This window comes from Lepisosteus oculatus, chromosome 20, assembly GCF_040954835.1.
Source record: "Lepisosteus oculatus isolate fLepOcu1 chromosome 20, fLepOcu1.hap2, whole genome shotgun sequence".
Lineage (NCBI taxonomy): Eukaryota > Metazoa > Chordata > Actinopteri > Semionotiformes > Lepisosteidae > Lepisosteus > Lepisosteus oculatus.
The window spans coordinates 15,229,301-15,256,566 of NC_090715.1; the positions used below are offsets into that span (position 1 = coordinate 15,229,301).

The 27,266-nt window shown below is 39.8% G+C and overlaps 1 protein-coding gene across 2 annotated transcripts in view; it reads left to right on the forward strand.

Moving 5' to 3' along the window:
• LOC102692312 (transcription initiation factor TFIID subunit 4-like) overlaps positions 1 to 27,266 on the forward strand; it is a 90,226-nt gene that overhangs the window by 45,950 nt on the left and 17,010 nt on the right. For both annotated transcript variants that reach the window (XM_015368350.2, XM_015368351.2), the window contains exon 14: positions 18,549 to 18,671. In XM_015368350.2, the coding sequence (XP_015223836.2) occupies positions 18,549 to 18,671 (123 nt within the window). The remainder of the gene's footprint in view (positions 1 to 18,548; positions 18,672 to 27,266) is intronic.

The following is a 27,266-nucleotide window of genomic DNA, read 5'->3' on the forward strand; positions in this document are numbered from 1 at the left end:
TACTGACCTGAGCCAGGCTGCAGAGATACAGGCTGATTGCTTCTCTCTTTAGGAATTGTCAGATTGCTGATAGGAGTACGTGTACCAGTAGCCATTCTCCACTCTCCCTGTTCATTCACAGGCCACATGTTCTGATTGAATCAGTTTCCTCCTGAAATAATCATAGGAATGCCTTTTCTGTATCTAGAATTTAACAGTTAGCATCCACTGTAGCCTAGGCTAATTTTGTGCATTTAATATTTGACTCATTTTTTCACAGGCTACATTTAAATGCCGATACAGCAACAACATCTACGTCTCAGTGAAACAAAAGGTTTTTAGTGGGTGAAAAATTAAAAACAAAACATTCCGAGGTATGTAATGCCCTGCACAGTCTCAAAAGGCAGCGGGATGTGGAGAAACGCCATCACAGTGGCAACTCTGGCCCCTGCAATGCTGCCTCCATTGTGGAAACCTGCACAATGGGTCACTTTTTTCTGAACGTCTTTTTCATTTTTATTTTTGTCTAGCAAAGTGCAGAAACGTATGTTTGCACTGCTGCTACTTTAACGGTAATTAGCATTATTTCAAAATGAATAAAGCCCAGTTATGTGTCTTGGAATGATGTGTCACTGTAGATGCAGCTCTGTTACGATATGGCTGTGAGAGATCGTGCTAGTCTTTTAAAAAGGATGTTTTTTAAGCTTATTGGGACATACGACTGGTTGCTTTGCATTTCGTTGAAGGCATTGTTTTAATGAACTGACTGCAGTATAAACAACCTTTTTTTTTTTCTAAGCCCACTCTCAGAATTGAAGAAAAATGCTGCTTGATAATTACTGACCTTAGCTCCCGAATGCACTTGGCAGAAGTCGATACATTATTTATTTGAAATATGTTATGGGAAAAGCCCAATTATACTTTAATACACAAGAGCTTGTGGCTCTAAAAACAGAGCTGGTGCCTTTATACGTACAGGTCCTGTAGAAAGGGCTTGTAAAAGTAAATGAAGTCAAGGAAATGTGGCAGAGCAGTCTGGGGAGATGACGGCTACAGTTGGATATGAGCTGGGAATAATGAAAAGGAAAGCCTGGCAGCTCCTTTCTAAAAAAGTTTGTGAGAATCTGGGGAAGAAAAAAGGGAAAGTTCGACAGGCCCTAACTGGAAAGAAGGCCCTGCCAACTTTGCTTTCCTGGGTATCATTTGTTCAAACCACCATTCCATTAAAAAGCTTTAATTTCCAACAGATTGCGCCGTTTCTCTCACAACTCTCACAAAACAACACATGAGAATAGATTTAGGACGGCCTCCCGAGGTGCTGTTGTTTGGTTTAAAAGTAGATATTTGAGAACCCCATGTGGTACTTGCAGAAGTCCAAGAATGTCTATTTGTTTAAGACGAACCTGCCATTTTGTTTCCCCTGTCGAGCTGTAAGCGTCTGTTTTTTTCTGATTCACTGATGTCCAGATTCTAGTCAGACTGGAGAATTACTGGTGCATTCAATGCTTTTTAAAAAAAAATAATTTAATTTTAAGCTTAGTTGTAAGAACTGAGCACATTCTGCCTGGTATTGAAATACTTGCTTCCAGACTGCTTTGTTAAGGCTCAAGTCTATTGGCATTTGTTTCAAAATCTTGAGCTCCAATTATTTGCTTAACTAGACCATCGATAGACTTTAATTCTTGGAAGGCTGGAGATTTTGTAGGCATCTACTATAAGTGATTTAGAATTTGGGCAAGTTTTTGGCTCTTAAACGCGGGTGATCAAGCATATTTGTAATCCAAATAGAATTACAACTAGGTATCCATGGATTCAATACAACTAAAAATCTATCGAGACAAGGCTACTCTAGGGACCAGACATATTTGTTGAGGGCTGTGTGTTTTCTCACATGTGAACACCCCGACCTGCCCTGGACCAAATAATGCTCGGCTTTCTGTTGCGGCCCAGGCAATGGGCTGACGAGAATGGGAACGCACAGCTGTCCCTGGTCCTCTGTTTCACATTATATTACCAGGTAGAACACGTAGGTAACGAGAACGTCCTGTAAAACAAGAAGAGGCCATTCCGCCCATCAAGCCTGTCTGGTCGTACAGTAAGTAGCCAGTTGAGTCAAGGATCTCCTCCATCTGTTTCTTGGAAGGTGGCGGGGTAAGAGCTTCAGCGTCATGGCTGGGTCGTTTGTTTCAGACTCCCGCCAGCCTCCGTAAAAAGGAAGTGCCTCCTGTCCCGTTTCAAATCCACGACCACACGGTTTCCTTTATTGTCCTCTGGTTTGTATTTCACTGTTCATCCTGAAGAAAAAAAACTTATCCGACCTTTATAGGCTTTTAAATACTTGAATCAAGTCCCCTTGTAGTTTTCTTTTAGCCTTTTCAGAATTGGCCGTTCTTCAACATAGACACTTTAGTCTTTTCCATAAGTAGCTACTTCAAGATCAGTGTGTCCCATCATATATTTATATATGTTGGTGCTACCTGCCTGCAGATCTCTACACGTATGAACGGTACATTTTACCTCCTCTCCCAGGTGTTTCCCAGTCTTGAATTATACTTATTTTGAAATTTCCTTTTCTGATTCTGGGGAGTTTGCTAATCTTCCAGTTTCATCTTAAAACATGAATAGTCTACTAACTGGAACTCTACATTACTTTGTTCTCCCCCCCCCACTCCGACGGCAGGCGGACAAACGCGCCGGTTGGTCGCAGTTAATGGCAATGTCAGCTCAAAGATTTGGTTTAAACCACCAATGGAGACTGGTGTGCCAACAAGCCGATTAACGCTAGGAAAGAGAGTCTACTAACTGGACCAAAACAATGATCCCTGAAGCAAATTAGAAGGAACAGGGGTCTTGATAGAAATTCCTATGTTGCCCCACTTATTACCCCAATCTGAGTATTCACCTTTTCTCTGTTCTATCAGATAACCAGTTCTCAGTCCAAATATGTGTACAGTATGTCCTTGAGTGAATTGGAATTAATATCTTGAAAACTGATCTGAAGAGACCTTTATTACAACCTGCAGAAGATACAAATAGACCTTACCTTACCTTTGTTAAGCAAGACGTACCTTTTCTAAATGTGTTGTACATCCCCTAGGATCATATTACCATACAGATGATCCTCCAGTTAATTTCTCATTATTGTTTCTACAATCTTACGCATAGAAGTTAGAGTGGCTATAATTACTTGGTTCAGATTTGTCACACTTTTAATGGATGAGCACTACATTAGCAATTTTCCAGTCAATAGGTATTACCTCCGTCTTGAGTGACTGATGCAAGAGTTAATAATACATCTCTTGAATGGAAAACATCTTGTTTCCTTAAGTACAGTTGGTAGACTATCAACAGACCCTGGAGATTTATATTAAGTGCTTCTAATACCTGTAACACTTATGCCTCTTCTATGCTAATATTTCATTTAGAACATTATTTCTCCTTTGCCTGAGGCATGTTGTCGATTTCTTCCTAGGTAAACACCTGAGTGAAATATTCAATACATCAATCATTTGCCTTTCATCATTTCAAAGTTTCTCATTTTGACTCTGAGACAGTTCATCTTTTACTTTTCTTTTGCCATTGTAATACTGAGAAACCACTTTATTATTTATTTTAGACTCCATTACAGTATCCGTTATGTATTGCTCTTGGCTTATCTGATATCCTTTGTTACCTGTGCTTTGCATGTCATTATACTCCCTTTCTTTAATTAGATGCTTTTCTTCATTAAAATCATTTTATAAAATGGTTTCTTCCTTTGTATATTTTCTTGATTGATTTATTAAACCATTTGGGCCACTGATTCCTAGCCTTTGATTTGCTTACTCTTGGGATGAATCTGTTCTGTGCTTCAAGCAGAATATCTTTAAACTGTGGCCGTCCATTCTCTGCTGATTCCACATTTGTCCTCGCCCATTCTACTGCTCTTAAACTCTCTCAACATCGCTGTTCCATCGATTCCAGTTCCATCATAATCCCCAGCTAATGCACTTCTTGTATTTTGTTCCTGATACTCCTGGCATTTAGCTATAATTGCTTAATTACCTGGTCCTTTTACATTTTGTTTTCCCTTTGGTACTTTTTGACTTTCATTCCTGTGTATCTCACGTGCAGATATTTTGTGTATTCTTACCCCTGCCCATTCTGGTTTAGATGTGTTTGAATTTCTCTGTCTGTCCCAGTCCCAGTTTGACTAAGGCCCATCCCCTACTGATTTAACCCATCACTTCTGTACAGATAACTTTTCTACAGAAAAGCTGTCCTGTGACCATAAAAGATGTAGTCTTTTTCATCTCAGTCTAAACCTTGTGTTTAGTTTGGGTTTTACATGTTTTTTTTTTATTTCTAAAGTCTTTAAATTTGTTTTATATGGAAAGTGTGCTGTCTATGCCAATGTCATTTGTCCTATCAAGACCCCCTGGGTCTTGACCTGCCTTTGCTAGGAGAATGTCTATTCTTTGGTTCAGGCGCACAGCATAGTGTTGTAAACTGATGTGTATCACACTTAAAGTGTTCTAGAGAAATGTGGCGACAACAATTGCCACGTTTGTGTTTATAGTGACACCGGCTGTGGTTGATGTTACTGTGTCTGAACTGCAGTATCTGCGGTGGTGGTGTCAAGGGAGGTGTTGTGTTCGGCTTTCAAGTCATGGGTGTCTGTTTCCAGGTTCTGCATTGGAGCTTAGCTGTGTGGCGATGTGGCGGGAGGTAGGGTTGTCTGGATAGGCCTCTGTATTTGGTTTCTGCGAGGACCTGGGACAAGTTCCGTCAGCTCCACTGCATCGCTGCTCTGCAGATTTGAGATGTATACCTCTAAGAGTGTGGGATATGTGATATTCTCTGAGTTCTTGTAGCTCCATCTCTATTGCCTTCATGTTTTTCAAGGATCAGGATATCCTGGCAGTTTTCACTAATGTAGTTTGCTCGTTGAGCTTCTTCCAGAATGCTTGATTTGCTGTTTTGCAGATCACAGGCTTAAAGACCAATTTTTTAAAGTGAAAGTTAGGATTTTACTTATAATTCATTTAACTTATCTCCAAAGTTAAATGAAGTCACTTCATTTTTTTGAGACATGCACAGCTTTCTCTGTACAGCTGCTTCAACACAATCAGGCATGTTGCCCACACTTGGCACCTATCATCTCTGCTTGAGATTCTTAACCTCAGAATGTGTCACTTATGATCACTAATGCACTGCCAGACTTGAACGCAAAATCCACCTGTCCCATAGTTTCTGCCTCTTAATATATTTTTTTAACTTACAAGTGCATGAAAAGGCACTGTTGCCTTGAAAGGTAAACGGCACTTAGAGTTGACTTAGAGACACCCATTTTAAAAATAAACAGGCTTTTCATATTGTCTTTATTGTCTTACAATTAATTACTGAACTCCTAAGACTTGTACTTGTGCATTCTTAACACCTTAGATTCAGATATAATTTTGAACTGGAGTGACAGCTCAAAATACAAACGTTATTGTAGTGCACTTCTTTCTATCAGGTAGCCTTAAATTACAAACAAACTTCCACTACTGGAATGTGGTAATCAGAAACTACTTGTATTACAGCTGGATAACATACTATTTAAAAAGGCTGTATAGAAGTTTTCCTGTGAAATTTCGGGTGTGTGTGTGTTCTACTGATGGCTCTTACACAGTGAAAGATCACAGAATGTTCAAAACCATTCACAACTTAAGATTGTATAGTCCAGAATGAAACAGGATGCACAAGCAATGGTAAAACATGGAAATAGCTGAGCAAATGAGGGACACCAGTATATTGAAAGCAGGGGCTTCCACAATGGTGTGGCTCATGAGTTAACACTAATATCACGGCATGCTTCAGGACAGGTCAGGTTGCCTGTAATAAAGGAGACCTCAGTGACTGTTGGGAAAGAGTTTCAGTGACCAGGACAGTCTCGCTGAAGTGTCCTGAACATGTGTCTCCTGTGGTGTCAGCATGGAACTCCAAGGGGAAGTCATTATCAGCTAAGGGCAACCAGTGGATGGCCAGTAATAATCCAAGATCACGATATCTGGGTAGTAAATCGCAGTGCAAGGAAAAACAGGCAGCAACTGACTGCAAATTTCAGCCTGTGTGGCATGAGCAGCCTTTTAATCAGAAGCGGTCCACTGAGATCTCCGCAGAGCAGGATACTATAGTCGGGCTGCAGTGCACAAAACACCCATCACACCCAGCAGTGCACGTTCAGGAGGTGAACTCTTGATTGTGACCTTCTCGTGCAAAAATGATGCCGCATCCCTCCTGCAGATACTGGTTGGCACAGACTGTACTGGCTGCACATGGTGGCCCAGAAGTTTGTGTGCTCTTACATTGGTGTGTCCATTGTTGTGCCCACTGCCTGTGTGCAGATAGTAGAAAATGTGTAACTGCCTCACATGTTTTCCATGTTACTGCAGCTTGGTGTATTTGTAGCTAATAGTTAAGTCAGATACATCACTGTACATTTTTATCAAGATTTCCTGGTGATAAAGTCACATATAAAGTAACATTTGATTTACTTCATAAGTTCACAAGTTGACTATTGCATGTTAAGGTAAACCTGTTCAGTATTTGCACATTCTTATGCAATTAATAAGCAGCAGTGCAGCTGTGTGTAATAAGTATTGTTTTCCTTTAGTTCGCTAGTATACAGTAACACTCACAAAATCACTTTGGTGCTGGTATTTATTATGATGGTAGACTTGTGTAATGTAATGTTGAACCTGTAGTAAATCATTTACCCTGCTATGTGTGATTCAATCAGCATTGCCGAGAGAAAATCTGTAAAATGGACACAGACCATCTTTTTCTAGTGTTATAAGAGTTTATTCTTCCTGGTGACTGTTCTAAACCCTGACATGAAACTAGTGCCCAATCCAAAAAGCATCCTCTCATCTCGCACTTAACAGAGTTAAGATAAGATCACTTTATTGGCCATATACAATTTCTTCTGTTAGGAATTAGTCTTTTTGCAGACCCCAGCTTGCTCTCCATGAGATACACAGGCACACAGATGGGGAGAGAGAAGCTTGGGGTCAGGGCACAGGGTCAGCCGTTTATACGGCGCCCCTGGAGCAGTTGGGGTGAAGGGCCTTGCTCAGGGGCCCAATGGAGTAGGATTCCTCTGCGGGCTGTGGGATTTGAACCAACAACCTTCCAGCCACAGGTGCAGTTCCTGAGCCACAGAGCCACCACTCTGCCCACAGTTGATAAATGTGTGTCTCTTCTAAGTGTTAATTGTCGGCATCAGACCTTTTTAAGGGGGGGGGGGATTTGAAAATAATACTCTGGGAAAGTACTGAGCAAAGCCAGTTAACTATAAGCCACGTCAAAGCATTTAAATAAAACGCTAATTTTAAGTGGCACTATGATAGTAGTGCTGTGCACAGTGCAGTACCAATAGTGTTCCAGTAAATTAAATATCCATCTTGGTCAGGTTTCTGTATAGGTGTGTCACCTTTCTCAATCATGTAATATGTGACATATAAATGTCACATTTACATTCCCAAAATATACAATTTGCTGGAATTTAGGTTGGTTTTGCATTCCTGAATATGAGAACACCAAGCTGCTTTACTTCGTGTGGGAACGGACTTGAAAAGTGCAGAAAAGTGCAGAAATGTGAGGAAGCAAGCAAGTGTGAAAAGGGACTAAGTCTCCCATAAACTTGTGTCTGTGCCTAACATCTTGATCTCTTTCTGGATTACATCGACTTGGTTGTTTTTATGTCTCTTGTGGTCTCCTGTGGGATTTCTTCAGACCAATAATGCTCAGCAGTGTCCTGCCTATTGCCTCCATCGTTTCTGTGCTGCAGTCATGATGTTGCAGATTCTTATTTTGTACTGATCCTGGTCATTTCCGTTTCTCTCTTCGCCACTCATTAGTTTTGCCTTAAATCAAAATACAGTATTTGTCCTCTAGTGCCTTAGATGAGTTTCAACTACCTGAACTTGAAGAATCACGTTATATAGAGCACTTTCTAGAATAAAATTGTCTTACAGCAATAAACCCGTTTATCTTCTTGAATGTCATTACTGTGAATAATTCTTAGAAATATGCAAAGTGTTATACACCCATAATTCAGGAAAATGGTAAATCGACCTTGATTTTTCTCTGTTTATCTTTCTAACACTTGCATTTAGCTTGTTGCAATTTAAAGTTAGTTATACAGGAAATTTCATTAGTCTGTACAAGCAGGCGGCCGTTTTCAGGCGTACCTTTCTAATTAAGGGGTTTATTATGTATGTATATGTGCAGTGTTAGATGCTCAGAGTGATTAAATAGACAATCAAGACTTGAAAGGATTTATTTTTTACTATGGATAACTGTCAATTAACAGGGTAACAGCAGGTGGGGAAAAAAGTGAAAATGAAATTATAACTAAGTTTTCTTTCGAACCTTTTAATTATACAAATCATGCTCCTAATTATAAATTAGGTCTGTGGATATTTGCTGTTTATTACTTAACAGTTGGTGTCAGCCGTTGGTAGTGTTTTATTTTTCATTTTTCTAATCGAACAAGTATATAAAAATAGTGTACGAATGGTTCAAAGCCTGTGCAGTGTAATTAAAGCACAGAGACTGTTGCTCCATTGTTGAGTAAATCCTAACATCCAAGACGCAATCATCTTTATTATTATTAATCTTTATTCCAGCTTTTCCCTGTGTTTTTAACACAATCAATTACACATAATCAGACCATAATCAATTAGCTACTAACCACTTAACAGGCTGGAAGAGCTGAATTATCTCCTGTGGTTTGTAGTCTTTTGTACTGTGTGCTCTTATCAGTTCTTTATGGGAAAAAAGCATTGTTCTGACACTGCAGCTCTGAATCTAGTGGACACTTTCTTCATTTATTTTTGATCACTGTTCTCTAGGGCTGAAATGCTTGTGACATTGCTGTCCTTAGTAAATATACATATAGCCTCACTCAGGTCCTTACAGAAAAGCTTTCTAGGTGAGTTCTGAGAGTTTGAAGAACCATCAGCCTAGCTACAGCAGCAGAAATGAAAATATTTTGAACTGTTAACAAAAATGAAAGGCTGGAGAAAGTCATTTAGTTTTTAAAGGTTATTTCAATTATCAGGGCAGGTTGGCTCATTTTCAATTGAAAACATACGTGGTGCAATTAAGACAACCTCAACAACTTGGGTTTTTTGTAATGAGAGGCTTTTCCTTTGCATGATTGACGCCTAGTGTTTAACTTCTTGCAACCAGGGTCAGCCAGCACAAACTGCATTATCTCATCTGTCTGAAGCTGCAGATCTCCCAGTCATCACCAAGCCAGCTGTGCTGAAATAATCAAATAGCTGTTCTGTACATATCGAACACCATATGCCTCTTAATTGAAAGAGCCTTGTGGAGCCCTGACCACATCTAAAACAAACCTTCTTCCTGAATAAATAAAATGGTTTTAAGGATATGTTGGGTTTTTTTCCTTGGGTGCACAACAAAGATTTTTCTCAGGTTTCCTCGTCTCCTCTCATCAGTCTCCCCAGCAGTTTAGTTTATGCCAATAGCGCTGAAGGCAAAGCCTGCAAAATGCCCTTCGTCGGTATTCATATTGAACCATTTAACTGAGGCTTTAAACTTTTTAATAGGTGTCACAAAACACGGTAGTAATTCTTTCTCTCTCTGAAGGTTTTATAGTCCTGCTTTGAAACAATCTTCCAGAGATGGACGTGGAGTAGAATTCATTATACGGTAGTTAAAACACTTAAGGAATGATGCTTGTGGATTTAGGGTGTTAAAGGTAAAAATTTGGTGCATGCATTGTTGTATTGTGCAGCATTTAGCAGAGTTTCATAAGCCTTTTGGGGTAGAGTGAGGGGTACTATTTATAAAAATGCTTTGATCTTGGTAACTAGAAACTTGTATGCCTCTTTGATTTTTATTCATTTTTAACTGGCTATTTGATTTATCTTACAAACAGATATACACATATACCGTATCTAATGAGTGTATAGTAAGAAGCTGTCAGCTGGAAAGGGGACTTTTTCCGCCAGTGATTTGAATCAAGAACGTAGTGTCGTACAGTGCGTTTCAATAATCGGAAATAAATAATTACTCACTGGAATCTTTTTACCTATGATTTCTTAAGAACAGTACATCACCTTTGCTCTGTCATGTAACCTTAAACTGCTGTTTTGTTTGAGAAAGAACATTAATGGTGCAAACCTAGCACTTTTCATCCAGCATCCACATTCTTTTGTTAATATTAGGCTTCATTTTGCCATCATTTTCTATTCAGCAGGAAGAATGGGAGGAAAACCCAACTTGAGTATTTGCAGTTAATTTCAGAGTTTTTCAAAATAGTATGTAATGAGAAAGAAAACAACAGAATAAAGGGAATTTTGCCTGCAGGCAAGAGGCAACTTGTCTCCTAAGCGAGGGGCTGTTGTAAGCCTGTAGGACCCCACTGTCTTTGTACAGAGAGGAGCTCCCTGAGACTCCAGCACAAGGGAATTGGGTGCACTGGGCTATGCTTGTGGCTAGCTGTCAGCCTCCTTGCATGGGAGAATATGAGGGAAGGCAGGCAAGAGGACGATTAGGGCGCCGCTATCACGGCGCAGGGCTGGCCAGTGCAGCTAGAGAGGCTCTTCTGAGCCATTTCAGGCACTGACCGGATATACCACTCTTCTGTGAAACGTACAGAAAGGAGGCTCCCTTCCGTTACAAAATAGATTGAGGTGGGGGTGAGCCTTTGTCTGGTGATTTTGTGTGTGCCAGCTCTGCCTGCATGTTTCCATTAGATTGTCATGTTCGCTAATTAGAGAACGGCTGCATGATTCACCTTGTTAATTAGAAGGACTTGCACACAAAGCCCCTTCAGGCAGTGCGAAAGAAGAGCCTAGCGTCAGTGCCTCCAGTACACTGCTGCCTGTGAAGTAATTCTTCTCATCTACCTTCCAATTTTTGATTTGAAATGAATAAATCATTGAGATCTTCCTCTTGGAGTGTGAATATATGAGTTCACATCTTTGCAAGATGTAAATTATATGTGATCAATAGAAGGTGATGACTGCTGTATTTCACTTAAAAAAAATAAATCAGTAATTCTGTACACGGTACCGTGTAGTACAAAGCATATTCAAATGTAAAGATTGTGAATTTCCTAAGATAAGCATTTTTTAAGAGTTTTTTTCAGGATCTAATGTAATGCCTTTTCAGTTTGGCCTGTCAGTATTTGATATTACGGTCTTTAACATTTTTTCTTACTTATAATTAAATGTTTGTTAATTGTTCTTTAACAGAGGACGAGAGAAATAAAAGGAGATATGCATATCAATAAAAGATATGTGGGTTTATTTACCATCTAAGAATTTATTTGCATTTGTTGCAGGTGAGTTAATATTTTTAATGCCTAAAGAATGATTCATAGCAGTGGCTGTGTTTTTATCATTAGGTTTACAAACAAGCTTAATCTAGTCCTTCTAAATGAACCCTTTTAAAGGAACATTGTGAACTTCTCAGCTGTAGTGACAGGAGAGAATGCAGACAGACCATGTAATGTTAAATGTGAAGACTTCCCTTAATGTAGTGAAGAATAGCTTTGAATAGTACTAAAGGATCAGAGCAGTTAGCTGAAAGTCATTGGAAAAGGAGGAGTCCAGAAGAAACTTGAAAATTATCTAAAGAATTCCGAGTCTTAACAAAAATTAGAACTACAACGTAACAGGTTATGTTATGAGTACCGGGACTGGAAATTCTTAATATTTGTTCACAATTATAATTAAAATTAAGTAAAATTATATTGCTGTTGAATTTCCCTGCAGAAAACATACTTATACTACACAGAAACAAGATGTTTTAAAGGTTACAAAGGCTATGTTCTGAATGCATTTTAGAAAGGTTTATAAGCCAGGCTGTATTATTTACATGGTGCTAAATTAAGTCAATCAAGCTTAGAATTAATAGTATTTCACACATTATATGGAAAATTCTTATGTTTTATTTTAAGTATTGAGTTACATATCTTGAAGTCAAATAACTCTTAGAAGTCATGAAAAGTGTTCTAATTTGAAGCATTTGCCTTCTGAACAATACTTTAATTCCCCAGGGCTCGATAATCATGTTCCCATTAGAAGCAGAAGTGATGTGATTTCAAGACAAATGTCATCAGGAATAGATTTTGATATATGTGAGAAAACAGTTGAAACTTCAGAAAGGAGCAAAGTGTCCTAAAAATAGCCAAAGTTCACCTGCGCAGGTGGATTTTGCAGATTTACAAGAAGATACACCTTTGATTTGTTAATTTTTCTTTTGAAAAATATTCATTTTAATACACCGCGATGTTCCTAGAATTCAGCAGCAGTCTGACGTGCACAGAAACGCATATCCGTCTCTCAGGACTGAGACGAAACATCTGCTTCTCGGGTTTTCAGTCAGTCCATTGACAACATTTCTATTGTTTTGTCCTTGAAGAAAGAAAATACCAACTGCAAAGGCACCCTGCCCTGCCTTTATACTGCGTCCTTTTATAACTCGGAGGCTCCTGTTCTGTCAGAATGTGCTGCCATCCGTGACGTCATGCCTTCGAATTACGCACCGCTAAGGACATCTGTCTGTAAGCGGCTGGGAAGCTCAAGGCACACCCTGGGGGCAACGCAGAGCCCTTTGTTAGAAACTGCAGAGATAGAAAACAGCAGGTGAAGGCTGGAGTTTTCAGGAATACATCCTCCTCTGTGGAGGTTGATCTAAAAAGACTTATTTTAATGGAGGGTTCCGGGGAGTTTTGCGAACGGTACACCGGTGGTAAACACAGCTGCAACTCTGTTGCAGATCAATAGTCTGCGGTCTGGTTTCTCTTTTCCCTGCTTTAAAGGAAGCGAGCAGCAAAATATATTGTAAAGCAGCGTTATTCCCCCAAATAGTTTTGATTATACATATTAACATATTTACATAGTTTTTAATTACACGTTTTGGCGTTAAAAATAATTAGTAATATAGCTATCGTAATGAATCCTGTTAGTTTTTAGGCGGATAAGAATGTTGTTTCCGATCAGTGGAAGTTCATCTCTTAGTTTAACAGTTTAGGTGTTGTTGTTTTTTTTTGTTGCGACTGACTTTCTTTACGGCCTGGAATTTATTGAAGTAAGACTTTCTAAATTGAAGCTGAACATTTACCAGCTACTTAGATGTGCACACATTTATTTACTATTGCCTTAGAGGCTGATAATTACAATATAGCTGAAATACCACTTATATTCTCTTTGGCCTGACTACAGATAGGGATCAATCGAATTTTAAATCACTGCTCACAGGCTCTCTGCTGCTCCTGACCTTTGTAAATGATTAGAGTCTACAAGTATTTCTCTCTGCCTCCAAAGGGCATGTGGGCAGGCCTGTGTAACTGGCATTTAAACTGCATGTGAGTTTCTAATACTTAAACAGAGGGCCTAATAGGACCTGGCAAATGTATATGTGTAGAATTTTTTTGGAAGAGGCAGAAAGGCCTGCGCTGTGTTAAGAACAGAGCTGTTATTCTTTTGTCACAGCGATAATGAGTTTGTGAGCCTTTTCCCTACAGTTTTCAGATCCTGCATAATGATATCCACCACGGAAACCACAAGGGCTCGTAGAATCTGATTCCTATCAGCTGACACAGGAATGTTTTTTTTTTTAGAGAGACTGCTGTGGAAATAAGTGCTCTCTGTAACTCATAATTTAAGTGTCTTATTGTTATAAGCTTCAGTCAAGGACTTGTAAGAAGTCATCCTAGGTGCAGGAGAGCCGTAAAAGCACAGGATAGGCTAAGAGCCATTAAAAAGACAGCAAATGATATTGGCTCAGATGCTTATTTGTTTTTAATGTCTCTCAGTATATACAAGAAACTTGGGGACACCAGTAATTAACAAAAATGAAACTAGTAAAAGAAAGTGACAAATGAAAGTGTTGACTTGAACACCATTGTGGCATACTTAAGACTAAGGGATTTCAAGTCCATGCCTATAGTCTTTTTTTCCCCCCAGTCTAGCCTTAATATAGTGATGTGGATCTAGTTCACAGCTGGTATAGAACAGTTTACCCCATAATGAATTGAAACCCAAGCTGGCCAACTTGTAGCTCAGCAATCAGTCTCTGTTTAAGATGGAGCATACAAAGCAGCGATGCATACAGTTGCAATGTGCATGACTTCCCTTTCAATTAACATATCCAGTTCTTAATTAGCATTTAAATGCTCAGTGGAATCCTTTGTTATTCTTTTTTATTTATTATTAAGCTGCTGATCATGGACAGCTGTAACTTTTTTTAATAGGACAGTAGTCTGCTCATACTTCCTCGTAGTGCACACCTTTAACACATGTTGACATCGTTATTACTGGGAAATCCAGTTACCACCTTCTCAGAGGGTGCCTGTCCAGCTGTGGTGTTGGGGGTATAATTAGCAGAAATGAAGGAATAATTTGACGAGTTGATGGTAATTTTTTGGTCAGTACAGTGGTGCTACTCTGGAAGCCCCTCACTTTTGGTTTGTCTTTTCTTTTTTTGTTGTTTTAGTTTAAAGTTGTTCCGTGCTAAATCCAAAGTGGCATCATGCTCTGGGCCAGTATGCCTCGCTTTCATGTGTGGAGAATAAAATCCAGGGGAAGGGTTGCAGTCTCCGAGCAGCAACACCTGATGTCTGCAGAGAGACTGTAGTGTGGATTGGATGTTTGGGGAACCAGAGGATACTGTGTGTACTAATCCACTAAAGAACAAATCAGATGGATTTTTTTTGTGTGCTAATTAGTGTTTAGTTTTTTAGATTATACAGTACAGAGGATCTCACTTGGTTTTTTTAACATAAGTCTAAAAGTACTAACCCACCAGTCACGTTATTGCTTTGCTTACTTTATAGGAATATTAATGTCATGAAATTGTTTAGTAGAATGAATTAGCTTTAATGTACATTAGAGATTAATAGCTACATCTAAGACGGTATGATTACCTAAACTAAAACAAGTGTTCATGTTTTACATTAAATATTAAAAATTAACCACATTTGTTACAGCAGCTGTGTCTAAAGAAAACAAAAAATAAAACAAGAGAGATTCACTGCTTGATGACACATTCCTACCATTCTGCTACGAGCGTTTTGCCATGCATTGGGCAAAGTTCATGGCCATACGACTGTGTGTGTCGGGGTTAGTGGAGGTGATGACGGTTTCACTGTTTTGCCCTGTGGTTGTCACAACTCTGCAGAGCAGAATAGGCCACCTTCAAGCATTGCTCTATCATTAGGCCCCAAAGGAAGACATGACATTACCTGCAGGATAGATTTGTGACTGCCTGCTCCACAAAAAATGATTGAAAGAATCTGTAACCCACATAGCGTTCGCACTGGGAATATACACTAACATTATAGTTTTTTTTTCCTGAAATGTGAATTATTTTATCATTTTAATAATTTTAGAGTTGCGAACCTGTAAGAAGAGGAAGGGGTGGGTTGTGTTAGTTCACACCAGGGTCCTGCTGCTTGTGTTTTTCATGTGGTTGTTTGTCCTGTGCAGGACTGCTGGCAAATCAAGGGCTCCCAATGATTTAGCAAGGAATTTGCTGACCAAGTTTTATGACGGACAGATAGAGAGACCGGAGTATTGAGTGATAGTACTGCCCCAGCTGATGGGATTAGATAAGATAAGATCACTTCATTGGCTGTATACAGTTTGTTGTATTGGGAATTTGTCTTTTCACATACCCCAACTTGCTTGTCAGAGCGCAGGGACAGCCATTTATACAACACCCCTGGAGCAGTTGGGGTTAAGGGCCTTGCTCAGGGGTGTGTTACTTTCATTAGTTGTGCAAGTGAACCAGTTTAAATCCCAGCTTCCATGATCAAAACTCTTTGCCACTTTGTAGCCTGGTGATCATGTAAGCTCTTAGAAGCCAAGCGTGGTTGAGCCTGAGCAGTGCTAAGATGGGAGACCTAAGGAAAATCTGGGTGCTGCTGGAAGTAGTCTAGGTGGACCAGTAGGTGGCGCTTCTTCCCTCTGGACCCGAATTTCAAAATCAATGCTCCAGTAGGGTGACAGGGGTCACTGGGCTGAAGGAGGTGCCATCCTTCACTCACTTTAAACAAGTTCCTGACTATTTCATCACTCTAGGTCCCTTGGCACTGTTCATAGGAATAACCCCAATGTCCTGGCTGAATTCCACTCTGGGCTAGTACAGTGTGACCTTGCTAAAGTTCACCTTCCATTCAGCTGATGAAAGCATTTCCCGCTTTGTCACCGCTTTGCTGTGAAGTGGGGCTGTAGCCACATAACGCTTGCTGCAAATGGTGGAGGAAGTGTCTCACCTCCTATATGTAAAACGCTTTGAGATCAAAGTGAAAACAATTATCATTAACTAAACATTATCATCATTAACTCCAGGATCGCCTGATCCCAAATTCTCAAGTGCGTTGCCAGGGTTAATCCCAGAGAGTGCCTGCTTGGTGCTGATAGTCCCTGAAGTGTTCATTGTAGTTGACCCTAACTGTTTGTGTATATAAGTGGTAGCAGACTAATGGGCCGTTGCCTGTTTATGAACAAGTTGAGAACAGATCGTATATACATGTAACCTCCTTGTGGAAATAGTGAACAAATCCACTCACACCTCATTATGAAGCTTTTTAATGTGCCAGGAATCAGGACTGCCAGGTTTCACGAAACAAATACACAGAACTAGCTTTCAATTGAAGCAAAGAAGGCAGAGACAGACTTTTGGGATTGCATGGGAGTGGGGGGTGGGGGTGGGGGTAGTAATTTCCCCCTTGTATCCATGTAAAGTCTGGGGGGCAAATTCAAGAAAACATTAATTGGGGGGTGTGGGGGTAGGCTAGTTCTTCTTTGGACTTTGTAGATTTCAGCGAGCGGCACGTATACAGTAGATTCTCATCCATATACAAACTTGTGCATGGATGAAACACTCTGCAAAGCGCACACGGCAACTCCACAGCAAAGACTCTTTCGCTGATGAACAGTCCCCCTTAGAGAGAGCCGTCTTTCCCTAATCTGCTTGGCTCTACAACAAAACCACGCAGACACCAGCCCACAGGGAGAAACCGGAGCTACACTGTCTGACTCAATGTGAACAAAATATGGAGAACCTTTTACTAAAAAAAAAAAACTAAACTCTTTATATTTGCTTTTTATATCTGCTTGGTTTTCCGATTGTCAGGACTTGGCCACTGCTGCAACTCAATGTAGGTATAAATCTGAGCCACATGCTCTAAATTGTATAGTTTTTAAGGCCTGAGTACAGGGGATCAGGTTCAGAGTTATGCCTGAAAAATATTATATGTATATTGCCATATAGTCATTTATCAGCTAAAGTTGTAGTATTTTAGCAAAGTTTTGAATGACGTTGCTTAGTTAAGTGTCTTCATACCTCTGTTTTTACATGATTACTACAGAAATGACTACTTCCTCTCTGGGGAAGAGAGCTTGATAAGGTGTGTAGGGCCTTTTCTGTTGCACTAAATGGTCATGTGATCACAGACACGAGTTTCTTCATGCCTCCAGCATGGCAGTGTTTTGACCACCTGAGAGTACCCCTGTGACCGCACTGAGCTCCAGGGAAAGCACACACACAGGTTAATAGCACTGCTTACTGTCAAATTTAGTTGTGGATCACCTTTCATAACGTGCGGGACTTAGTTTGCACATGAAGTAGTGGGCAGAGTCTTTAAGGCTATAGAGAAAGTTCTTTGGGAGTCTAAACTGGACACTTAAGGTAATGTGCTCTGATTCCCAAAGCCCCGTTTTTTACATTGGTGTTGCCTCAGCATGATCATTTTATTTCTTTGGACCTTCAGTTGAAATATAGCCCCCCAATTTAGCATTATTCTTCTTGTAGTGAGTGAAGTATATAAGATAAAGTTTTAATATAGTACAATTTACTGAGCCCTGTTAATAAGTGGGACAATATTATTAATAATAATCATAGTAATAATGAAATGTTGTAATAATATTTCTTAGCAGACATGCTTATCCACTGTGACTTATAGTTGCAGACAATAATTGTGATAAGTGAATGAAACAGATAACATAATAAAGCAAAGCAAATACAATAAATCACAAACTTACAATATATCAGCATGAAGACAATAACCTGCAGAAGCAGATAAGTGCAGGTGCCCAGCAGTGGGGTAATTACATTGCAGGTCTAGAGGGAGGGATAATTCATCACTGGAAAGTAAAGGGCAGCCCAGGTAAGTACACACAGGCTAATGCAAAAATAGTACAACTTGTGCAACAAATAAATGGGACAATAGATTCCAACTGCAGCTCAGTGTTTTGGTTCTTTTTGGTTAAAGAACCCCTTGTGTAGTGGGGTCTGTTATGAGCCTGTTGCATCTAAACTGCTGCTCTGGCTTCTGAGGAGTGTACCCCGAGTCCCCCAGAGTTAGGGGGCTGACTATCTGGTCCCCATGTGTGGGGATGCGTTTCCCAGGATGGTGGCCTGAATCTGCTGGCTGACCTTACACTGTACAGTGGTGCTGGCTGAATGCGAGCATAGGTGTCATCACATGCATCACAGCCTGTGCCCACTACAGTGCGTGTCTATGAGTTGTAACGCGTGGTCTTTGTTTTTGTCTTCAGATGCAGCAACAGGAACTCGCACAGATGAGGCAAAGAGATGCCAACTTGACAGCACTGGCAGCTATTGGTCCACGGAAAAAACGCAAACTGGACTCACCTGGGGCCGCGCCGCCAGGGGCAGAGGTAAGGGCCGAGACCGTACAAAACTGGCAAGAACTTCGAGATGAGCAATGAATGAAATTTCAGCAGTGCGGCGTGCATTGTGGTTTGTGCATATACGTCTCAGCTTTCTTATTTTGAGTTTAGAACGAACCCTTATCCTTGACTTCTTGACTACTCTTTTGGACGTTTTTACATAGTTCATATCGGGATTAAAACCACCAGCTGGTGTCGAAAAAAGAATGATTTCAGCAGTTGTGCTGTTTGTTGTTATTGCTGTTGTTTTTTATGTAAACAGATTCTGAAATAGGTGGGAATAAAAGAATAACAAAGATTTTTGAACCGTTTCTTGCCAATCCAGTTGCAGAATGAATTATGAACCGTTCTTTGATTGCTAAACGCCCTTATTGTCAATTCAATGCAGAGTTCTGGTGCAATGGCATTTTGTTTTATTCTTTTATTTTGCTTGTTTTGTCCTCAGTGCACCAGTTGATAGAATATATTGCATACCAATTTTTTAATAGAAATTGAGATTTGCCTGTTATTTTGCTGTACCCACCTGATTTGGAATAGCTAGTTGTGTTTTTCACATTTCTACACTATAAACCCTGTGACTGCACATGGGAGAATGAGGCGGCTCGCCTTCGAGTTGCTTGTTTTTTAAGATATCCGAGGAGATGCAGCCCCAACTGTGGGATCACAGTCACAGCTGGTCAGTGACTTGACCCAGACTCGAACCCATGATCATATAGAGCCTTTGCTGGTTGAGCCCTGCACATACCAATTTAGACTGGATAGCCTGCCATGTATTTTGAATATGTACCGGAAACAAAAAAAAAAAACGGGGCTTAATACTTTACCAGAAATAGAAAAAGATTATCTTCTGATATTTTCAGGAGATCGAACTTTTGTTAACGATTGACGGACATTTGATTGATTGTATGACTCCATATGCAATATGTTCATAACTATCAATAGGAGATGGTAATAATTGGTGGTTTTATCCACTATGTTTGTGGCTTACCTGAATTACAAGTAGTAAACTAAAATGCCGTATTTAAAGAAATGCCCATAGATGGCACAGTTCTCCATTTTATAATTTTGAACGTCTGTGAAAGACATTTCAAATATTTTATCTACATGCGTGATAAAATACAGGGCTGTAATTGTTTCTGGTATCCAGAATCCTTATATGGACAGAAAAGAAGAAATTTTAAATTTCAAAATATATTAATAAGAAGTATATAAGGTGTTATTAAGTTTTGCATCATAAAAAATGATTTTGCCGCAGACGGTTTAAGCCCTTACCACAGGCATTTTGTTGAAAAACAATGGTTTTATTATATTAAGCAATAATATTTATCAAATGTATTCTCTAACCATAAATATTGCAGAAAAAAAGCACATTCTTACTCTACAATTAGTCATTGCATAGAACCTGCTTGTTGGGTTGGATCCCTACATGTTTAACTTACTTCCAATCTGCTGGAGAGGAGAGCGGTTAATGTATGTAGTATAAAAAGCATAAATAACAAAATAAAAGCATTACTTCTGGTTCATGAATGCTGTGGCTACTTCCTTTCATGCATTTTAGCATGATCGGCTTGTGAAACTCCTGCCCCTGGTGAGGCACATTCCCACTCGTCCTTTTAGAAAGAGAAAACGGAAAATAATACAGATTTGCCAAAACGGCTTTTGTGCAACCTGACCACATTTTGTTTGGGGGAAAAAAAAAAAATAATAGTCCCATCCAGAGCGATAGCAAAAGCGAGGAGATGAATCTTAACTTATTTTCACTTCATTTTCACCTCCTCACATTTCTTCATTTCACATGGGCTTGAAGTGCCTGCAGCGTTCTTTTTCCTTTCTCAAGAGCAAAGTGAATGTGACTTTTCTAAGGGGGTCACAGGATGCCTGGGAGGCCTGTGGGTGTTACTGGACTGCTGCCCGCTCACAGCTTAACTGAAGGGCTTGTCATAGATTTCATCTCCGTAGAAATTAGCCCACGGCCCTAGCCAGGAGCACAAGCAGGCAGCATTATGAAGCCCACGCTGATTATTTCCCACTGACATCAAATCCTGAGGTTTTCGCATTAATCCCAGACAAAGACAGCCCTTCACTGCTGAGCCAGAGCTGAAATTAGGAAGGGATAATGACCTTTCCAAGATGCCGTGCTGTTCAGATCGCTCCTGTTGAAATCTGGACTTGCTGACTAGCAACCCCCTCCATTGATAAGTGACGCTTGGCTGGGTTCTGCAAAGGTGACTTAGCGGTGCAGCCAGCGCCTGGACCCAGACTGCCAAAGGGCTTGAAACCGATAGCCAGTCAAGACTGGAGTGTCTGTCTCAAGCTTGATCTCGCCTCCAGAAGTGAACAAAGGGGGCCTTATAGGGCTGCGGCAGGCAGATTAGTTACAAGGCTGCAATGGAAGCTTTTCATGAAGCAGGGGAGGGTGTGCTGCAGCCCTGGCGGTGGGACAGAGTGCCCAGTGGGGCGTGGGCTGACCCCTCTGGTCTCTGTAAATGTTTGCTTTCTGAAGTCCACTGGGAAAGGGAGTAAGAGCAGGAATATTTGAGGGACGCTTTAAAGTCACCGAGCACCGTCGCTGCCAGTGCCTGTTTTTTTACTCTTTTACTTACAATGCGGAGGTCCCTGTCAGACATCCACATTCCGCCCAGTGCATTAATCATTAGAAAATGATTACCCTGTGGTATGAAATGCATGACACGCCAATGAATTTTATTTACCTGCTTGAAGTATAGTTGCCTTCAGAAGGGAGTTCTATTCATCATCACATGGGTATTAAATTTATATTCTTTTTTTAAAATGTGTTCTTAAGTACAGCGTCTTATTTTGAAAAACAAAATAATTAGAATAAGTTTTGTTCACGTTTTTGTTTTCCCCTGTCTGGAAGCCAGAAGCGTCACTCCCGGTGAGCCGACTCCCTGGGATTCGAGAGAATTGGGGAGATACCTGTGATCAAAATCAGTTCGTGTTAGAACCCATTCCAGTTGCCCAGGCAGCCATGAATTTGACAATAGTGTGGAGTCAAAACTGTTCCTCAGAAGAAGCAGTTTATTCAAATCTTATGGTTTAAGGTTAATATGGAGCGCAACTTTTTTCACCAACATTTAATATTTTGGGTTTGGTGAGTTTCTGGTTTGTCCAGTTATTGCACAGAAACTGTAGTGCCTTCATCTTTAGTTTTAATTACTGTATATTATTGCTTCTCTCGTTTTCCATTTCCTTTTAGAAGAAAGGGAATAACTTGCTCTTTATCCATTAAACTTAAGGCAGGTAACTATTTGCCATTATATATATTTTTTGCTTTACAAAAGGTATGCTAACATCCAGCTGCATGGCGATGTGAGAGTGCATTTGCCTTTTTACTTTCAACTCTGCGCGGCCCATGTAGCTGCTTCCTCTCCACATCCCTCCTCTGTAATGTTTGCAATGTTTTGTTTTGTTTGAAAAAGTGTAAATGGCTGCCGTTGCTTTTGAACAAGGAATGGTTACAGAATCACGTTTTAATATTTTTAGTATGTTTTTACTTCCAGTTTTACCCTGATAAAGTCTCTGACTTGTTTATGGTCAGGGGTGCAGTTCATTACATCAAAGTGAAAAAATAGAAGACAATAGCAGATACATTTCCTGGGCTTGTTTGACTGTATTGTAGTTCTTGTATCCGTCTAATACAGGGAATGGGAAAGGTAGGTAGCACATTTATTAGCAAGAAGTCTTGTTCTTTCTTTTTTTTTCATTTTAATTCATTTCACCTTCTTTGAGAGTATGGATCAGAAGAGAGAGAGAGAGAAAGCACGAGGAAAACTGATGCCCTTTCCTGCAGCTAAATTAACAGGAATCACGTGGAAAACAATCTGAGCCTCGTATGAAAAGGGGAACCATTAAAATTAGCCTGGAGCTATGGACTGCACCCAATATCACTAAAGCTGCACTCACTGCAGATGTGGAGGCTGGCTTACAGGCAAACTATGCTGTGTTCTATAGCTACAATTAAAATCAACTCCTCTGCCAAAAACTAGGAGGGAGGGGGGTGGGCACGGAACATCAAAGACAGATTGAAATGTGTAGTTAGTAATAAGAGTGGTCTCCTCTTGAACCAGACCCTGCGGTTCTTCATGGTCCCCTTGCTAATGAGAAATTTTGACCTCTGGTTTGTAAGTTAAACTTGTAATCTCGTTTAATGAAGTAAATCAATCCCAACTTCAAGTCTGTTGTTCCCTGTGCTTTTTTTTAAACTTTTTTTTCCCTTTACCCTGCCTGCGAGTAAACGGCCAGGTCTTCAGACAGACAAACAGGAAACAGAAATAGAATAATTTCTGGAGGAGTAACACTTCCTCTCTCATTCGGGTGGGGTTTATTTTTTCTTAGACGGGAGCCGCAGTCAGGTCTGGCGAAGGGAGTTTTTCTGAAGCTATTTGTAGACTAAATGCCCGACTGCAGCAAACATGAGCAAAAACATTCTTTACGGACTGTCTCTTCTCACTTCGAGTCATCACTACAGGAAGGGTTTGAGGAAGACGGGGCAGCCTTGCAATTAAACATACCTTCTTATATGTGCAGTGTTCTAAAGCCCTTGGATGTAGCTCTTGTGTGTTCTGTTTATGTGTTTTACACACTTAACAAGAACCATAAACAAAAAGTATTTAAAAACTGATGCAGTTCTTTATCTATTGATCATGTGTGATGTCTTCTGTCTTCAGGCACATCGAATGAGCGATGTTTGCTGATCAAGTGTCACTTGATCAGTAATGAGAAAGCGCTGCAGTAGTCTGAACTGGCTTCTTATTTAGCAAATTAATTGCTAATAGCAATATGAATCACTTTAGTTTGAGATAACCATTTTTGGAGAAAGGTGCTGAAATTAGTTTTTTCCCTGAGCATATGCTGAAACAGTGTCTGTAAGCAAATATTACAATACAGCTATGGCTATTCATTTTTTGTATTACCCCAGTATTATCTGTTATACTGGCGTAATGCAAAACTTTGTAGCTGTATGATTTTTTTTTATCTTCAGGGGCTAGCTGCAGAAAAGAAGAAAGCTTGACTCTGAGGGCCAAAAAAAGGAATTATGTTAGAGGATAAAATAACATAAAATCTGCTGAGATTCTACAGACTTTTTCAGTAAGACTTTCAAATTTTGTAGCAAAACTAGGAACGGAATTGTCTGAACTCTAAATTTATATTTGATATCTTTTAGATATTGGATGAATTTCAATAATAAAAACATTTCTGGGGTCTTTTCGGGAAACCCAAAGCATGCAACAATGGCAAACAGGTGCTACAGAAGCAGAATGAGGTCCCTGTGAGGAAAGTGAGGATAAAAAAAAGCCCAGCAAACTGTTTTAGGGCACCAACAGTAAATCTAACGTATGTATTAGCATGCTGCAGTGAAAAGACAGGTCTTGTGTGTAAAAGATGTGAGCAGTCCAAGCGTCACTAATGGATTTGCGCAGCGTTTTCCACTGTCTTCCGTTGTTTGAGGATTGCCTCAATGAGCAAATCTCAGATTAAGATCTGGACTATACTCCATCAATAAATCCCTAAAATAATCTGGAGCTAAACTGTTCCGTGCTTTACACACAAGCAGGAGAATCGCCCAGATTTCTACGTCCACTTTAATTTTCAGTGGGAAGGGAGCTGCCAGGGTAATCGACACAGGGCAGGCATTTGCATGTTGCTTCTTTGCCTAAATCCTAACTGCTTCAAACTCCCCATTATATGGGCTGCATTGTAGGTGAGTTGCCACCACTCCTACCAGAAGTTTTGTAAGGAAAGGGAAATAGGACAGTAGTTAAGTACTTTAGGGTCCAGGCCAGGTTTGTTTTGTGCTTTAGAGCCTGCAAGAACAAGACCAGATTGCAGGGACTCATTGATGAGGTTGGTAATAACTGGACAAAGGTCAGAGATTCTAGCTGTGAATAGCAGAGTAGGGGTATATTAGGTACAAAGTTAGTTACATATGTAGCATTAGCAACATTGAACTGCAAGAAACTGGAACCTCTAAAAGCAGGAATGAGTATGGTTATCATGGGGTGAGGTCAGCAGTGGATTAATGTCATGTATTTCGTGGTGAAAGAATTGCAGAAATATCACCAAATTTAAAAAGTGTTTCGCCGTTATCCCAGGTACCCAACTATCTCTTGCTCCTAAGGGATTGTATTGTGGGTTGACTTCCTTCAAGGAGATCACACTACATGTGTTAATTGTATTTGATTTATTATAACCTATGTGCAGTAACCTGTGGTCTAAAATAATGGTTGATATACAGTTTGAAGCGGTATTCTAGCTTGGCTACAAAGCTTGTAGGGATGTAACCTGCTGTGGACCTTGTGGTAGATAACTGACCCACCCAAGTGAGCTGCCTTTAGGTTTACATACCTGCTTGACTTTGAGATGATGCAGTCTTTAATGTCATTTCAATCAAGCTTCTGTGTGTAAACCCGAGTCTCATGTAAACGGTTTTGTAATGAAATGCTGATGAAGAAGGAACCACTGTCTCTTGGTTACAGAAAAGAGGTCATGGTGAAAACTAACTTGTGAGAAAGAGGCGTGAGGGATGTCACCGTGTGTCATTTAAGGGGACAAGTTTGAAAAGACAGATGTTTTTTTTCAAAGAGATCGACTGGACAACTGTGTAATCTGGGGACAGCAGATGCACGAGCTTCAACAATTCAAAGGCTGCTGGGAAAAAAAATCTATGTGACAGAATTGCAAGACATAAACCCCTATTGAAAGAGCGGATCAAAAAAATGAGGGTTGCATAGTAGTATTCTGACAAGCCCAGTAGACTTTGATTAAACACTCTTGTCCAAAGAAACTAAGATCAGCTTAGTCGAGTCTGAATCACATTTTCAAAGCCTATGGCATGCACCATTAAGAATGGTAGTGGCTACAAGATCTCGCCTTGTGATCTTCAGCATTTGCAAAAGATGCTTTCAATGAAATTACCATCATGCTATATCATGCTATCATCTTTGAAAAATGCACTCTGAAGAGGTGTTGGCAGAAGCACGATATTTCATCCTCACACAGGACAGTATGAAATATTAAAAGAACTAATACATTGCCATTCCATACCAGAGCTAAAGATGGGTGTGAACTGCTTGAACAGGAACTGCTGTCTTATGATGTTAATAGCTGTCTGCATTATTGAATATAATTGCATTTGTTGAATTTAAATGAAGTACATTTAAGTTACATATTTAACTTATTTTGTTTCGGTTTAAAGAAGAATTTATATAAACGTCTTCAAAGTGCACTCCGTATAAATAAATATTACTGCATTAGAATTAAGATGATATATTTTATTTATAGGATGTACAGTGTACATGTACATATGATTCCTAGTATATACAGTGTATGCATATTAGGACAGTTTTATTAAAGAAATGAATTATCGTTATTCCAAGCAAAATTGCTATACTCTTTATTACTGCCTTTAATTTAAGTTTGCACTGTAATAATGGTTAAATATACAGTTTTGACAACAAAGTTGAGCCCCGGGCACTTTAAAGATACCCATCTTAAAGAAATTAATTACCTCCCTTGTTAATCTTGATATAATTAAATTTATGAAGAATGAAATTAGCTGCAGTTTTTTTGTTCAGTGAGTTGGGGGGACATGGAGAAATTGAGACGTTGTTCCACAGCTCTATGAGGTCAGACTGCTCAGAGGTGCCCCGATACTGATGGGAGAAATTGGGGTCACCCGTACAGCCCGCCACATTGGAGAAGCAAAGCCCCCATTCTGTCATGCTTTATCGTTTGTTTTCTGGTCAGACATTTCCATGTGCTGTTACTTCAAACGGTGCAGTTTTAAAGCGCATACTTTTAAGTTCGTTCTCTGTTTTTTATGCTTTCCACTGTGTCTGATTTTTCATCCCTATTAGTTCGGCTTCTCTTTCGTATGCATGTGCAGTATGCGCCCCAGTCCCGATGCCAGAGTTACAGTTTGCCTTTTGCAGCAGCTGAAGTCGTGTGCCGTGACGTTCCGACATTGGAAAACGCACAGCTTCCCTGTTTCTGCTTCTATTAAAGTTTATTTTCCTGGATTTTACTTTGTTCGTTATGGCATGGTGTAGCTCGAAAGGTTGAGGCCCGAGGTAAGAAACACGTGGAAACGCTGGAAATGATCTTTCATTAGAAGCGGGAGGCTGTGGGTGGGGGGAGTGAAGCTGAAGAAATGTGAAAGGCAAAATACACAGAACCGAAAAAATGACTTAATGTTGGAAATGCCAACATAAACAGTAGGAATAGAGTTTTCCATGTCAGGATTTAATTTACTTTTTTAACTCCACTCATCCACTGGATGAAAGTTTTATTTTTTTACAAGTACATGGGGCAGGACTTAACATTAACGTAGACATTAATGAATATATATATTGCACCACACTTATGGATAATTATACCACCATATGCATGATCATATGGATATCTGATGATTTTTCCCCTTTTGTCACAATCTGTCCTTCACCGAGCCTCAAGTATATGATTGATGTTAAAAGCTGTCATATTCTGTCTGCTTTTTGCATAGTCTTTTTTTAGCTTTCAGCACCAGTATTTAAAAAAAAATTCTGGAGATCTGAACAGCATATG